A 17,389-nucleotide genomic window follows, 5' to 3' on the forward strand; every position below is an offset into this window, starting at 1 on the left:
GCTAATGGAGCTAGACAATTAGCAGAGGCTACTGGACAGTCTCACCTTCCCCTCTGTGTTCTCCTCAGCTATACACCTGTATGTTGGTACAGGTGCTGCGAGGTCTGCCGCCTGTCACTGAGCCACCTCGTAAATACACCGTCTAACAAGGACAAACAAGAGAGGTGTCTGCAAACCCTGCTAGAGTGAAACTCACATTTATCTCCTTCACTGCCATCCCCTCTCTCTCAAACCACTGTCAAACTCTCTGAAGAGTTTGGCATAAAACATTTGTACCACTTCTTCAAATTCCCACAAATAGCCTGGATTGAAGGTGATAGCCTGAATATTCACAGGAGAGACTCAATGAAAATAACAGCGCTCCATGTATTCATGTCTACTAGCAAGTTACACCATCAGGGTGATGTGGGTGCGAACAGAACTCCTGAGGGAGCCAATTACAGGAAAACATTGACTTCACATTTATTGCTGCCAGACTGTAAAACTACACACTGCAGATTCATACTGGATTAAAATCACTCCACAATGATTACAGTCAGACTGTAAAACTACACACTGCAGATTCATACTGGATTAAAATCACTCCACAATGATTACAGTCAGACTGTAAAACTACACACTGCAGATTCATACTGGATTAAAATCACTCCACAATTATTACAGTCAGACTGTAAAACTACACACTGCAGATTCATACTGGATTAAAATCACTCCACAATGATTACAGTCAGACTGTAAAACTACACACTGCAGATTCATACTGGATTAAAATCACTCCACAATTATTACAGTCAGACTGTAAAACTACACACTGCAGATTCATACTGGATTAAAATCACTCCACAATTATTACAGTCAGACTGTAAAACTACACACGCTGCAGATTCATACTGGATTAAAATCACTCCACAATGATTACAGTCAGACTGTAAAACTACACACTGCAGATTCATACTGGATTAAAATCACTCCACAATTATTACAGTCAGACTGTATAACTACACACGCTGCAGATTCATACTGGATTAAAATCACTCCACAATTATTACAGTCAGACTGTAAAACTACACACACTGCAGATTCATACTGGATTAAAATCACTCCACAATGATTACAGTCAGACTGTAAAACTACACACACTGCAGATTCATACTGGATTAAAATCACTCCACAATTATTACAGTCAGACTGTAAAACTACACACACTGCAGATTCATACTTGATTAAAATCACTCCACAATTATGACAGTCAGACTGTAAAACTACACACTGCAGATGCATACTGGATTAATATCACTCCACAATTATTACCGTCAGACTGTAAAACTACACACTGCAGATTCATACTGGATTAATATCACTCCACAATTATTACAGTCAGACTGTAAAACTACACACACTGCAGATTCATACTTGATTAAAATCACTCCACAATTATGACAGTCAGACTGTAAAACTACACACACTGCAGATTCATACTGGATTAATATCACTCCACAATTATTACAGTCAGACTGTAAAACTACACGCTGCAGATTCATACTGGATTAAAATCACTCCACAATTATTACAGACAGACTGTAAAACTACACACTGCAGATTCATACTGGATTATAATCACTCCACAATTATTACAGTCAGACTGTAAAACTACACACTGCAGATTCATACTGGATTAAAATCACTCCACAATTATTACAGTCAGACTGTAAAACTACACACACTGCAGATTCATACTGGATTAAAATCACTCCACAATTATTACAGTCAGACTGTAAAACTACACACGCTGCAGATTCATACTGGATTAAAATCACTCCACAATTATTACAGACAGACTGTAAAACTACACACTGCAGATTCATACTGGATTATAATCACTCCACAATTATTACAGTCAGACTGTAAAACTACACACTGCAGATTCATACTGGATTAAAATCACTCCACAATTATTACAGTCAGACTGTAAAACTACACACTGCAGATTCATACTGGATTAAAATCACTCCACAATTATTACAGTCAGACTGTAAAACTACACACACTGCAGATTCATACTGGATTAAAATCACTCCACAATTATTACAGTCAGACTGTAAAACTACACACGCTGCAGATTCATACTGGATTATAATCGCTCCACAATTATTACAGTCAGACTGTAAAAACTACACACACTGCAGATTCATACTGGATTAAAATCACTCCACAATTATTACAGTCAGACTGTAAAACTACACACGCTGCAGATTCATACTGGATTAAAATCACTCCACAATTATTACAGTCAGACTGTAAAACTACACACACTGCAGATTCATACTGGATTAAAATCACTCCACAATTATTACAGTCAGACTGTAAAAACTACACACACTGCAGATTCATACTGGATTAAAATCACTCCACAATTATTACAGTCAGACTGTAAAACTACACACGCTGCAGATTCATACTGGATTAAAATCACTCCACAATTATTACAGTCAGACTGTAAAAACTACACACACTGCAGATTCATACTGGATTAAAATCACTCCACAATTATTACAGTCAGACTGTAAAAACTACACACACTGCAGATTCATACTGGATTAAAATCACTCCACAATTATTACAGTCAGACTGTAAAACTACACGCTGCAGATTCATACTGGATTAAAATCACTCCACAATTATTACAGACAGACTGTAAAACTACACACTGCAGATTCATACTGGATTATAATCACTCCACAATTATTACAGTCAGACTGTAAAACTACACACTGCAGATTCATACTGGATTAAAATCACTCCACAATTATTACAGTCAGACTGTAAAACTACACACACTGCAGATTCATACTGGATTAAAATCACTCCACAATTATTACAGTCAGACTGTAAAACTACACACTGCAGATTCATACTGGATTAAAATCACTCCACAATTATTACAGTCAGACTGTAAAACTACACACACTGCAGATTCATACTGGATTAAAATCACTCCACAATTATTACAGTCAGACTGTAAAACTACACACGCTGCAGATTCATACTAGATTATAATCGCTCCACAATTATTACAGTCAGACTGTAAAACTACACACACTGCAGATTCATACTGGATTAAAATCACTCCACAATTATTACAGTCAGACTGTAAAACTACACACACTGCAGATTCATACTGGATTAAAATCACTCCACAATTATTACAGTCAGACTGTAAAACTACACGCACTGCAGATTCATACTGGATTAAAATCACTCCACAATTATGACAGTCAGACTGTAAAACTACACACACTGCAGATTCATACTGGATTAAAATCACTCCACAATTATTACAGTCAGACTGTAAAAACTACACACACTGCAGATTCATACTGGATTAAAATCACTCCACAATTATTACAGTCAGACTGTAAAACTACACACGCTGCAGATTCATACTGGATTAAAATCACTCCACAATTATTACAGTCAGACTGTAAAAACTACACACACTGCAGATTCATACTGGATTAAAATCACTCCACAATTATTACAGTCAGACTGTAAAACTACACACGCTGCAGATTCATACTGGATTAAAATCACTCCACAATTATTACAGTCAGACTGTAAAAACTACACAGATATCAGCCGCAGCATTTGTTTCCCTACTGTGAATAGGGACAGTTCGGTTGTCAATTAAATTGTTCACAGTACAAACATACTGGCTCATACAAATCTCTCAGCTCCACATAGCTGCATGCACGGACACACACACACACACACACACACACACACACACACACACACACACACACACACACAAGTCTGTGAAGTGTGGGGATATTACACAGACTTCAGTTCATTTCCTTGAGACTTAACCAAACCTTAACCATGACTGCTACCAGTCTAACCCTATACCAAACCCTGACCCTAAAACTTGTCTTCATCATAAAATGTAATGATTTATGCTGTGAGAAGCAACTTGTGAGTGAGACCCCACAATGTGAGTGTATAAACAGGTTTTGGTCCCCACAGTGTGGCATAAACCTAACACACACACACGCAGTCATTTCTCCTTGGTATTGCACAACAATTTCTTTGCTGACGCTGTTTTGGACCAAAGAACAAGGAGTAGTTTAGGAATACAATAGGGATTCATTTGTGCATCCACTCAACCATGACTACCCTCAGAGCTCATTTCAGAGCAGCAGAAAAATAGACAGCCAGAAAGAAAGAAAGAACTTGTAGACCTTATGGAAAGTACAGTACCTCAAGAGCAAAAGGTCTAAATAATCATTGTTAAAAATTACAAATACAACTCAAATTAAAATCATGACATATCGTACAATCATTGCTCTCTTATGAAGAGTAAGGTATCATTTTCAAGCAATGGTTTGGTAAGAAATCTATAAAAATGAAAAATGTAATCAGCCAGGGCGTCTTTTGCTTCTTTAGTATAGCACTGGACCTACAAGGCTAACAAAGCTAGCAAACACTAGAAGTCAAAAGCCACCCAAGTCTTTGCCGTAAATACATCCTCAAAACTATACTCACAAAAAACTTTTGAGTGACCACTGACGTCTATTGTTTGTTAGTGATGTTAACTTCATAGCTCCAGCACTGAAGCAAAACTTAGACTCCAAATATATTGAGTAAATCTGGATTAAGTGGAAAATTATGGATATTTGATTTTGTGAGCTGAGATCATGCCTTTAACATGGTGGTGGTAGTATGAGGGGATGCTGATGGGTATGCTGAGAACTTGGGTTGGAGTTCTGGGCAGCTTCGGCCTGTATGTAGAAGGCCAGACCCCCTCATAGCTGTAGCAGGACTGATGTAGGACTGAGGAACAGGGAGGAGATGGGGTGATGCTGAGAACTTGGGTTGGAGTTCTGGGCAGCTTTGGCCTGTATGTAGAAGGCCAGACCCCCTCATAGCTGTAGCAGGACTGATGTAGGACTGAGGAACAGGGAGGAGATGGGGTGATGCTGAGAACTTGGGTTGGAGTTCTGGGCAGCTTTGGCCTGTATGTAGAAGGCCAGACCCCCTCATAGCTGGGGGTGGGGGGGTATGCTGAGAACTTGGGTTGGAGTTCTGGGCAGCTTCGGCCTGTAGAAAGAAGGCCAGACCCCCTCATAGCTGTAGCAGGACTGACTGGTGGTGGTGGGGATTGCAAACACTTCATTACAGATACGGAATGTGAAGACGTGACTTTAAGGGGCGTTAGATTGGAAGAAGGAGGGGTTTCAGGAATGTTCCTCCCCCCAAACCTCAGTTCTAACATTTTTCAACAAAGTATTCCTTTAACAGTCCCCCTTAATCCCACTGCCACATGTGAAAAACAACAGGTTTCTGTGTGCGTATACTGTAGATACTTCGCGTCAACTGTATTTTTTTTTTTGGCTTTTTACTCCACTATCACAAAAAATTCGGAATGATTCATCCAAATTAATAATAACTTTTTTATTACTTTCATAAATGATGCATATTCAGCCCAGATAAAAACCTGAGCCTTTTTCTTCAGTGTCAGCTACAATACAAACTGGCTGAAGTATTTTTAAGTTACAGGTGCGTGTAATCAAAGTGGCAGCTCCTGGCCATTTTAGGGGTTAAAGTTGGAGTGACCTAAGAAAGAAATGTCCCTAAATAACTTTCTGCACTTTGAGGTCAAGTCCTTAATTGGAACGAACCTGAACAGAACAATAACTCTTTCATTTGCCCAGACTGCGGGTAAATTTGCCCTCCAGTCTTCTATATTTTGCATGTCGGACACGCAATGTTTACTCAGTAATTTGAATGTATATGTTGAGCAAAAAGAGACAAATTACATTACGCTGTTTCTAGTTTTCCTCACGCGAAGGTCTCATGTAGTGCTTCTCCCACTGAGACGTTTTTAAACAGATGGAAATGGGAACGTGTAGAAATCTGAGAATCTGGAGCATCATATGCTGAGCACAGTGGAGTATCTGGCTTTACTCAAAGCGTAAAAATCCCCTCTGAAAACAGCCCCCCCACCCACCAACCCCCGACATTCCTTTTCAAAAAGTGGAAGCAACAGCAGATGAGAAAACTCCGGTAACATTTGTACGGATTTCCAACTTCCCATGAAACCCTAATTTAATGGCTCGTGTGTTTGAAACGCTTGGCTTCAGTATGAGGCTTTTAAGCGATTTCAAGTCGATACGATGTGGTCAACTGGTTCAACTGTAGACTGACTGCTGCTGTACCTTGCCCACAGTAATCTCTCTGACATTAACATGTAAATCTCTGAGGGTGCAAAAACACTTGAAGCTTTGAAGTCCTTTGAACCGTTCCGTCTGCTGGGATTTAATCAGAAGAGTTCAAATGAAACAGCATTCTGTTTCATCTACAATCCCCACACTACTGCACTCTATGTAGGACAGGATGGGCTAAAGTCCAGGTGTTGATGTATTGTTGAAATGTTGGGTGAAATCAGGGCAGAATTAAAGTGCAGGGCAGCATTAAGTTCAACAGCGGATGAGAAGGCCTCAAAGCTGAAAGCTTCACTCCAGAAAACAGAGTGATAATTGCATTTAGTGGGACGTCTGGCTCTGCTGAGAACTTGGCAGAAAGGAATACTTCTCTCAAAATTGAATGGCCATTTTATTTAACAATGAATGAGGAGGACCAGCTGGCCTGAGCTCATGTGCAAAGGGTTAAAGGAATTGTTACACTATTAGGCACAAAAAATGTATAAAATGATATCTTTGTCAAGTAAAACGGTCTTAAATATAGTTAATATCTATTTCTCCTCTTGAGATTGCTGTAAGCTTAATTTAAGATAATTAGCCTTATTTCTACCATTTTTACTGGTTTTAAGTAATTAAATAAATATTGTCAGGTATTTTTTCTTGTTTTAAGAAGTGTGCCTGAAACCAGCGAAATCATCTGCCAATATAGTGAAATACTTTTACTTAATAACATTTCTTTGAACAAGTGAAAAGTGTCTTATAAAAAATGCACAACCATCTCAAAATTGGAAATTTTAGATACATTGACTAGATTTAAGATATTTTCACTTGATAAGATGACATTCTTTGTAGTGTAATTATTGAGTTCAGGTGTTTCAGCCACAACCATTGCTAACAGGTGTATAAAATCAACCACATAGCCATGCAATCTCCACAAACACTGACAGACAACTGCTCAGTGACTTTAAACATGGCACTTGTCTCAGATCACTATGCGCAATGCCAAGCATTGGCTGGAGTGGTGTAAGCTTGCCACCACTGGACTCTGGAGCAGTGGAAACGTGTTCTCTGGAGTCACGATCTGGCGGTCTGATGGATGAATCTAGGTTTTGTGAATGCTGGGAGACATGGCGAAATACAATACTTCCAACAGTAAAGTTTGGTGGAGGAGGGATAATGGGCTGAGGCGTCTTAGTTCTAGTGAAAGGTATTAATGCTACAGCACAAAGACATTTTAGATAATTATATGCTTCCAACTTTGGAGCAGCAGTTTGGGGAAGAGACTTTCCTGTTCCAAGCTTCACAACAAGTTCAGTGTGGAGGAACTCCAGTGACCTGCACAAACTCCTGACCTCAGCCCCTCTGAACACCTTCGAGATGAACTGGAACATCGAATGTGAGCCAGGCCGTCTCTTCCATGAGTGTCTGACCTCACAAATGCTCGTTTGACTGAATGGGCACAAATTCCCACAGACACACTCCGAAATCTTGTGCAAAGCCTTTCCAGAAGAGTGGAAAGTGGCCAGCTCCATCTGAATGCCCGTGGTTTTGGAATGGGATGTCCAACAAGCTCATATAGGTGTGATGGTCACGTTTCCAGACACTTTTGAGCATATAGTTCACAATGATTGAAAAGGAATGTGAAGCAAGTAGCATGAGCTTGTTTGCATAAAGCTGATTTGCTCCTGCTAACTTCCTTTCATTGCCAGCAGTTTAGCGTGTTGGTGTCGAGTGAAAGTTATACTCCCGTCAAAAGTGATTGGAGATTTTTAGTGACTAGCTAGCGTGACCTCTTTTGCCAAGCGAATGGATTTGTAAAATGAATGCTTCCTCCAAAAAAGAAATGCTAACATGGCTAACAGTCAGACAAGATTAAGGGGCAGAAACTACTTTGAGCACATCTGTGTGATTCTAATTTGGCGCTTATTTTCATGCTGCGCTCATTTTTAGCAACATACTGGGTTTTGGTATGTTAAAGGAGTCGCTGGCCCGAAATGAAGGATTTTAAACGGTGACTGAAGATCATGGGCTAGCTAGCAAGAGCTCATTTGCAATTGGTTGTTCTAAATGAACGCCCAAATAGGCTAACATCACTTACACTAGCAGGAAACCAACTTGCACGAGTCTCTGTTTGTGACGCTGTCTTGTCCCAGTTAACATTTCAGTGAAAAAATTTGGTCCTATCTGATACTAACGAGGGCGGCACGGTGGCGTGGTGGGTAGCGCTGTCGCCTCACAGCAAGGAGGGCCTGGGTTCGATTCCCTGGCCGGGTGACCGGGGTCCTCTCTGTGTGGAGTTTGCATGTTCTCTGCGTGGGTTTCCTCCGGGTTCTCCAGTTTCCTCCCACAGTCCAAAGACATGCAGTCAGGCCAATTGGACGTGCTAAATTGCCCCTAGGTGTGAGTGACTGTCTGTGTCTGTCTGTCTGCCCTGCGATGGACTGGCGACCCATCCAGGGTGTATCCTGCCTTCCGCCTGAAGACTGCTGGGATAGGCTCCAGCACCCCCCTGCGACCCTGACGGAGAAGCGGCTTAGAAAATGGATGGATGGATGGATGATACTAACGATAACGAAAGCCGGCTATTCATTTTTACAAACTGTTTCTTATTTGTAGTTTTTATTGAAACAAACTAAACATTTTGCTCAAACATGAAGGTTCTACACCTTAAATCCTACCACATCTGTATTTGTAGTAGAGGAGATATTTTACTGTAATTTAAATGAAGGAAAAAGTTATTGTTTCGTGTACAGCCTTGTTTTGTAGGGCGGAAACAACCGTTCTTTATTGTTATATGTTTTTAATATATTAGAGCAAAGAGAAAAGTTGGAATAGTCAAATCTGTTGATACAGAATGCAAACGGAGTGCTTTATAACTGTGTTAGGTAATTACCTGATATAGTTACATTTGGACATTATGGCAAGTCAAAAAGTGCATCTTTTGCCCTGTATGGTTTTCCAGCGAACGCAGATTTTTGAGAAACCGGCTTGAGCTCATTTGCAAAGGAAATTGATGCGTTGAAGTACTTCCCCCAAAGTGCTAACATGGCTAACAATTAACAGAGATAAGCACGGACCAAGTGTCTTGAATGTATTTGCATAATGCTAACTTGCCCTGTCTAGGTTTCAATCATTGTTAGCAGCATGTGGCATTTTCCTGTCAATCATTTCATGGAATTACTTTGATTCAAGAGAGTGTGGAAGTGCGACTGCATTACCTCACCCGTCCCAGAGTAGTTGCCTAAAACAAATGAATGTGTTGAAGTGTAGGCCTGACCATTCAACACCCTTTATTTTGGCTCATCAGCAGTGTACGCAAATGAGTTCACTCTGTCTTCAGGTGTGAACAGCTTTTGCAGTCGACCATAAATCAGCTGAAAAGTAACAGCACTGCATTAGCAGTCCAGAAGATAAATAAATACTGCGCTTGTGCGTCTTATCATCTTTATTAAGTCGGTGTATCAGCCGCGTTCTGTGAAGAGTGGCTTTTGGACTAATGAGGTGCGTATAATCTAACGGGGCAGGTGCTGTGGTGCGCTGCAGCCTTCAAAACGCCGACTGTATAAGCGCTAATAAAGGTTACTACCTCATCCCGTTAGGCTAAACCAAAGGAACTAATGTGTGCCATTAACACTGCAGCAAGGCCCAGCTATATGCACTAAAACCACTGGTGTTAACTCTGCAATGCAGAGAGTTTCTCGTCCAGAGTTACGTTCCATTAAGCACGTTCAAATTAGCTACGTAGGAATTAACTCAACACTGTGGATTTTACTGCATGCAATGAAACAGCAGGGCTGGACACAGGAGGTCTAAATACAGAACATGTTTATTCTAAAGGTGGTCGATGTGGCAGAAGTAGATCTTCATGGCCGAGTGTTTTTGAAGTTTGTGAACCAAATGCTGCAGGGTTATGTTTAAAAAAGGACATTTTTTATTGTTTATGAGAGATGTCATAAAGGGCTACCATCCAATCAGCTGCGTTACAATGCAGTTTATACAGCTGCTGTACACTGGTTAGTGTTGTTTCTCTATAATTAGGCTTAAACCTTTTAGTTTTTGAGGTATCAACTCCAGAATGTTCATCTGAGAGTGAGAATGTGTTTGGGTACAGCTATTTGACTGGACATATGGCTTATGTGTAGCAACCATTCAAAGTCAGTTAACTATAAAAGAAATGAATGGTGAAATGTTTTTATATACCACTACAGTCATTTGTACACCCGTCTTATGTCACCATGAAAAAAGTACACTAGCAAAATCATAACAACTGCCTGGGACACCATAGCTACTTCCTTGAAACAATGAGTTATACCATAGTAACCACCCTCCAATAACCTAGCAACCACATTTCACACCATAGAAACCCCCTAGCAACTAGTACAGAAATGATAGCAACCACCTAACAACACAATAGACTACCTCCAATACCATAATAGCCAACTGTAATAACATGACATCTTTGGAACCACCTGGGATACAAAACTAGCCACCTTGTAACCATCAATTATACCATGGTAACCACCTTCCAATAGCCTAGCAACCACATTTCACGCCACAGAAAACCAGCACAGATACTATAACAACCACCTTACATCATAGACCACTTCCAATACCATAGCAGCTACCTCCAATACCATAGCAACCACCTGTAATAACATATGAAATACTTAGAAACATCCTAGCAACTACCTAAGATACCATAGCAACCGTCAGCAATACCTTTGTAACCACGTACAATACAATAGCAACTGCTTAGCAATAATCTAGCAATGTCCAGAATGTCATTGAAACCAACTAGCAACCACTTGGAATACCATAGCAATCACCTGCGATAACATAGCAATGCTCCGGAATTGTTTAACTGCACAAACACTCAGGAAAATCACTCTAGATACACAAAACCTGGATATGAAATAACACGGGGGTCACATAATGAGCAAATGGGTCAGTTATAATTTTCAGTGCCAGGCAAAAATGCCACTTACACAATAAAATCCACATTAACATTGTCACTTAAAGTTCAGCTGGAATCTATAGGGAAAACTGCAGCCTGTGAATTTCCCTGTGTTGTTTTAATTTAAACAGAGCTGACCACAAGCCTGGAAAAACACCGTAAACTGTAATAAGTATACAGCGCTTGCTCTTTCCTGAACAGTTGTGGTAGACGGTTTGGTGAGACAAACATTTATGCCATTTGAGTTCAATGGCTCCAAGGCTTTTCATCAGCAGAATCTCTTTTCCCTTTTTCTGTGATGTGGCAAGAAAAGAAATTATGCAGATGCTCTGTTAAACTTGCTGGAAGTAACTGAAAACAGACCCAAAGCCAGCAGATTCTTTGGAATAATGACCTCAATAAGGGTCTATTCATGGAATACATTTGACTGGTTTACAGGAACAGATTAATGAGGAAAGCCCTGTGGAAATACAGCTTAAATTGTCTCGGATCAGATGTCCTTGGCCTCCTAATACCTGTCACATTCTATACATGAGGGTCAACTTCTGTGTTATGAAGGCAGATCGGCGTCGCTGAAGAGGCTGAAGTGATGTTTAAAGCTCTGCACTTTTCTAATGTAGGTTGGTTACAGTGCCATTCACTGACTTCATATATTGCAAACAGTTCTTTCAACATGATAAAAGGACCACATACAGTAGTCTGTGTATTGAAAGACTTTATCATGTTTACTCAGGACATAAACAGTTTACTTTACAGCTGAGATTTTATTGTCCATCCATCCATTTTCTAAGCTGCTTCTCCGTCATGGTCGGGGGATGCTGGAGCCTATCCCAGCAGTCTTCGGGCGGAAGGCAGGATACACCTTGGACAGGTCGCCAGTCCATCGCAGGGAAGGGCATCGCAGGACAGACAGACACAGACAGTCACACACACACTCACACCCAGGGGCAATTTAGCATGTCCAATTGGCCTGACTGCATGTCTTTGGACTGTGGGAGGAAACTGGAGAACCCGGAGAACATGCAAACTCCACACAGAGAGGACCCTGGTCGCCCGGCCGGGGAATCGAACCCAGGCCCTCCTTGCTGTGAGGCGACAGTTTATTGTGAAAGTTTATTATAGATATTATAGATATATTTGCACATTTGAGCAAACAGTTCAATAAAAATTTTACTTTTTGCACTGTTTTTAGAAATGTATTGCATCTGTATCAGTCTAACTTTATTTTATTACACACTTTCATATACAAATTGTATAGTACATTAACTCTTATTTTATTTTATTATGATTTATTATGATCCTTATTTTGTTGTAAATAGTCTAGAGATTTAGCTTTAATTTTTATTATTTATAATGTTGATAATGTTTATACTGTTTCCTGTTTCTATTACTGAGTGTCTTACTCCTGTTACTCTGCTGCTGCTGTAATACTGTGAATTTCCCCGCTGTGGGACTAATAAAGGATTATCTTATCTTATCTTAAAACTAATGCAACATTTTTTGCATATTTAAAAAGTATCTTTAAAAAATCTGACATTTTATTTCTGTTTATGTGTATCTCTAGATATTTTTATAAAAGTAGCATATTAAAAAATAATAAATAATAATAATAAATTAAAAAATGTATGACTTCGAAATTGTAATGTACATGTTTTAAACTTGTAGATTTGTCCTTTTATTGCTTTTTAAAAAATCTGCAGAACTTAAAAATATGCAATAAAATGTCTAAAATCTATAGGCTTAAAATGTACAGTAAATGTCTTTACACCTGTAGATTTTAGACATTTCATTGCACAATTTCAATCTGTAGAACTTTAGAAAAAATCTTTCCAAAGCATTAAAATGTGCAATAAATTATTTTTTCTAAAATCTACAGGTTAAAAAAAACAGCAATTTTTAAAAACCTGCAGATTATAAAAATTTGATTCCATATTTTGTGCATTTTATGTATCAGTAGACACTTTAAAAGATATCATATTAAAAAAAAACATGACTTTGAAATTGCAATTTACACTGTAGGTTTAGAACATTTGATCGCACATTTCTTTAATCTAAAGAGCTTTTAGGAAAAAATCACCACTTTAAGAAATGTGCAATAAAATCTCTAAAAGTCTACAGCTTTGAAAAGGTGCAGTAAATTGCTGTAGATTTGAGATGTTTTGTTGCGTTTTATTGGTCAGTAAATCTAAAAAACGCGTGTTTGAAGTTTGTTGTGTGAAGTTTTGTTCCACATTTTTGCTTTAAATGTTTCTCCGCGGTGTTTCAGACTCATTCGGTCAAACCGGGTCGCGGATTCGCTCCTGATTTGGTCCGAATGTGGGTCAGAATGTAAAGACAGGCCAGCGCGCACGTCACTGGGTCCAGGCTGCCTCTCGCCCCTCCGCTCCGGTTTGAGGCTGCGGTAATGAATTCAGCCTGAAGTCTCGCGTTGTTTCCGCCGCCTTTCAGACATCTTGCGCTCGCTGAGGCTCCCGAGCAGAAGCGGCTACCAGGCGGCAGGACGAGCCGAACGGAGCCCGCAGATAAACGTCCGCTCCTCCGCGCCTCCGCAGGACTCCGTTACCGTAGCGCGGCGCGAGCGAATGGGCGGCTGGAGCGTCTGGCTTTGATCTGACCGCTGCGTGCGTCATTAACGTTCGGTGGTGTTTTTGTTTTTTGTTGTTGTTGTTGTTGTTTTTTCCGTTCGAGGGCAGAAAAGGGAGAGCATGGCAACACCGGCCGCCGTCAACCCCTCGGGTAAGTGAAAGATCTGCGATCAGAAACGATCGATTATGTGATTAGAAGTGGCTGTCCGGCACGAGGGGAGGTTTTCTCCCCCTCAACAAAAGAAACGGTGCTGACTAGGGGGACCGGGGGTGAGCATCACCCCTCCTCCACCCCTCCTCCTCCTCCTCCTCTTCCTCACGGTGCTTAGGCTTTAAAGATTTGGCAGAGCGTTGACGCAGAGGAGCAGCCTTATGGGCATCATGTGCAGAAAGTCCATAAAGGCTGCGTTCGCACATGATGCCCATAAGGCTGCGCGGGGAGCTGCTCCAACTCGAGCGCTCTCCTTCCTCCGATGCAAATGAGATGCTGAATGGATTTGCCACAAGGCACTACGTGATCTGCTCTGCTTTTGCTTTCCATTGCATTTTCTCTGCTCCCATCTCACCAGGCTCTCCTTTGGGCTCCGTTGCTGGTGGCTCCTTTGGCTCGAGCTTTGGAGCTGCTCTCCGGTGGGCTTGCATGGCTCAGATTGTGCCTGTTGATTCCAGTTTTTAAGCCGTGGAGGAAATCTGCAGTGAGCTGGTTGTTACAGCAAAGGCCTCGTCTAGGGCTCCAGCACAAAACGTCCAGTTGCAGTTCTTCTGACCAGCATTGTGATTCAAATGCGTTTTCAGGCCTGTTTTTCGGCCAAGATGACCAGAATGTCCGCTTGAATGAGGCTTGAACGTTGAGTAGGTGAGACTACAAGTTGTCATGGTGGTGATATTACCTAGACATACGTATGGCTGCCGTTGGAAACAAAACCTTGTATCTTCATTTTTGTCATTTTTCAGTTTTTGATATAATTTGGAGGTACTGAAATGATTGTCCTTTATATTGGGTGTAAATTTCGTGATGATTGCACCGAAAGAAATGGGCCGAAATGACGTGGGAAAACGTCTGGTTCCATTGACTTACATTATAAGTGAAGTAAGTTTTTTCCTTCTCCTGTAAAGTTGCCCTTTTGGACGTTGTACGTTGCTTCTAACTCATCTACAGCTCCATGGCATTAGACTAAATTTCCTCATTTAAAACTTAAGACAGCATTATTCATAATGTATTCCTCAGGCCGAGCCTCGTGCATCCCTGCCTTCGATTGGAGGCCGTCAAGGAGGTTGAGAAGGTTGAGAAGATGTTGTGTCGAGCATAGTGGAGATCAGGAAACCAAGCTTGTGTTTGTGGTTGGTGGAGTTCTAAGGTTCTAAAGCTTAAACCTGAATTTGTTAGAGATTTCAGTGCAGGTAGGTGCGAGATTTGACGTAATCCTTGTCCATGAAACAAGCCCAGAGTGACTCTGGGATCTTTAGTCCGGCAGATGTTGTCCAATCCATTCCTGGAAGCTGAAGTGGTGCTGGCAGTGTAACAGAGTACCACAGGAATGTGGCTTCAGATTGTGCATTCAAATCCAGAAAGGTTTTGTTGTTCGCTTTGAGGTGTTGACAGAGGCATATGCAAAACTGCATCTGAATTCATTGTATGATTTAATACGATACATTTGTGCATCACAGAGGTGGACGTTATGGCAAGAATCTAATATTGCAAACTTTTCTCAGTACATGATATGTCACAACATTCGTTTTTTCAGACGTGTGATCAGCTGGAACAGAGAAAAAGAATCTACATTTGTACAAAGTACCCTGTAAAACTTTGAACACTGATTCGATTTTGTACTTGGGATACTGTGTTGCACTAAATCCAGTTAAACAGGCTTAATTTTGCTCTCTTTATAATGAAACAGGCAGTTGGTCAGTGTTCTGCAAGTACTGACCATATCCACGATGTGTTAAGAAAAACATACTGTATTGTATTGTGACTGATACACTCACCGGCCACTTTATTAGGTACAATAATGTTCAATTGCTTGTTAACACAAATAGCTATCCAGCCAATCACACGGCTGCAACTCAATGCATGTAGAGGTGGTCAAGACAACTTGCTGAAGTGCAGACCGAGCATCAGAACGGGGGAAGAAAGGGGATTTAAGGGGCTTTGAACGCGGTGTGGTTGTTGGTGCCAGACGGGCTGGTCTGAGTATTTCAGAAACTGCTGATCTGCTGGGATTTTCACACACAACCATCTCTAGGGTTCACAGAGAACGGTCCAAAAAGAGGAAACATCCAGTGAGCGGTCAGTTGTGTGGACGAAAATGCCTTGTTGATGTGAGAGGTCAGAGGAGAACGGGCAGACTGGTTCCAGATGATAGAAAGGCGACAGGAACTCAAATAACCAACCAGAATCTCTGAGGAACGTTTCCAGCACCTTGTTGAAAGTCTGCCACGAAGAATTAAGGCAGTTCTGAAGGCACAAGGGGGTCCAACCTTTTACTAGCAAGGTGTACCTAATAAAGTGGTTTACAATAACTTTAACTATATATATATATATAGACATATTGCCCAGCACTGATGTCTCATTTCAGGATGGCAAAAATAAGGACTAAAATATCCCTTATTTTATAAATAATAATAATAGTAATAAACTTAGAATGACTTTACATAACATCTTTCATAAAATGCTTCATAAAACTCAGGGAGCAATTTGAGAAAATGAAAGCACTAAAGAAAAGCAAGTGCAAAATTAGGGGTGGGCGATTAATGCAAAAATATTATAGCACGATACATTCTCACGATATGTATGTGGTTTCCTAAGATTTAATGAGCTGGAACAAACATAGAACCTGTAGTGCCACACACACTATGAATAGTGCTAAAAAACTACAATAAAAAATGACTAATGATTTTATTCAATGTTTCACAAACACGCACTGAACTAAACTCGGCCTAACTGCTCACTCTGTAGTGAAAATATCTGAATGCTCAAAAAAGTGCAACAAAGTCCATGGAATCCGAAGTAACGGAAAATCAGTTACGATGAAATATCATCATATGGCCCGCCTCTAGTCGTTACCTGTTGCTATTTTGTTGATGCCAGCAGAGAATACAAGACGGGAGCTTTTAGCGGCTTGAAAACATCAGGGATTTTTCTGCAAGCATGCACGCTAACATATCCCGCGATGGCTGGTTTGCAAGCAAAGAAACAAACCTGCAAACATAGCAGTCCACATTGTAGCAGTCCAGAGCTGTACGTAAAATAATAAACCATGCATAAAAAATAAAAGTTGCATAAATGAATGTTTTAATCATTGCTAAAGTGGAACAAATTGCCATTTTGACCATGAAAAGACAGAAGCAACATGTGAAGGTTTTGTTTGCAATTGATCCATCCATCCATCCATCCATCGTCCAAGCCGCTTCTCCATCAGGGTCACGGGGGGGGGCTTTGCTGGAGCCTATCCCAGCAGTCAAGGCAGGATGCACCCTGGACAGGTCGCCAGTCCATCGCAGGGCAGACAGACAGACACAGACACTCACTCACACCCAGGGGCAATTCAGCATGTCCATTTGGCCTGACTGCACGTCTTTGGACTATGAGAGGAAACTGGAGAACCCAAAGGAAACCCACGCAGACATGGGGAGAACATGCAAACTCCACA

General features: G+C 40.7%; 1 protein-coding gene across 8 annotated transcripts in view; it reads left to right on the forward strand.

Annotated features, from left to right (window-relative positions):
- Positions 1-13,588: 13,588 nt before the first annotated feature.
- arnt2 (aryl-hydrocarbon receptor nuclear translocator 2) overlaps positions 13,589-17,389 on the forward strand; it is a 157,649-nt gene continuing 153,848 nt past the window's right edge. For 4 of the 8 annotated variants that reach the window (XM_017699567.2, XM_017699566.2, XM_017699568.2 and 1 more), the window contains exon 1: positions 13,589-13,890. In XM_017699567.2, coding sequence (XP_017555056.1) covers positions 13,860-13,890 — 31 coding nt within the window. In that variant the 5' untranslated portion in view covers positions 13,589-13,859. Of the gene's footprint in view, positions 13,891-14,198; positions 14,596-17,389 lie in introns of those variants that run through there. The other 4 variants (XM_017699565.2, XM_017699570.2, XM_017699571.2 and 1 more) reach the window with 2 other exon arrangements.

The sequence above is a fragment of the Pygocentrus nattereri genome, chromosome 15 (genome assembly GCF_015220715.1).
Source record: "Pygocentrus nattereri isolate fPygNat1 chromosome 15, fPygNat1.pri, whole genome shotgun sequence".
In the NCBI taxonomy this organism is placed as follows: domain Eukaryota; kingdom Metazoa; phylum Chordata; class Actinopteri; order Characiformes; family Serrasalmidae; genus Pygocentrus; species Pygocentrus nattereri.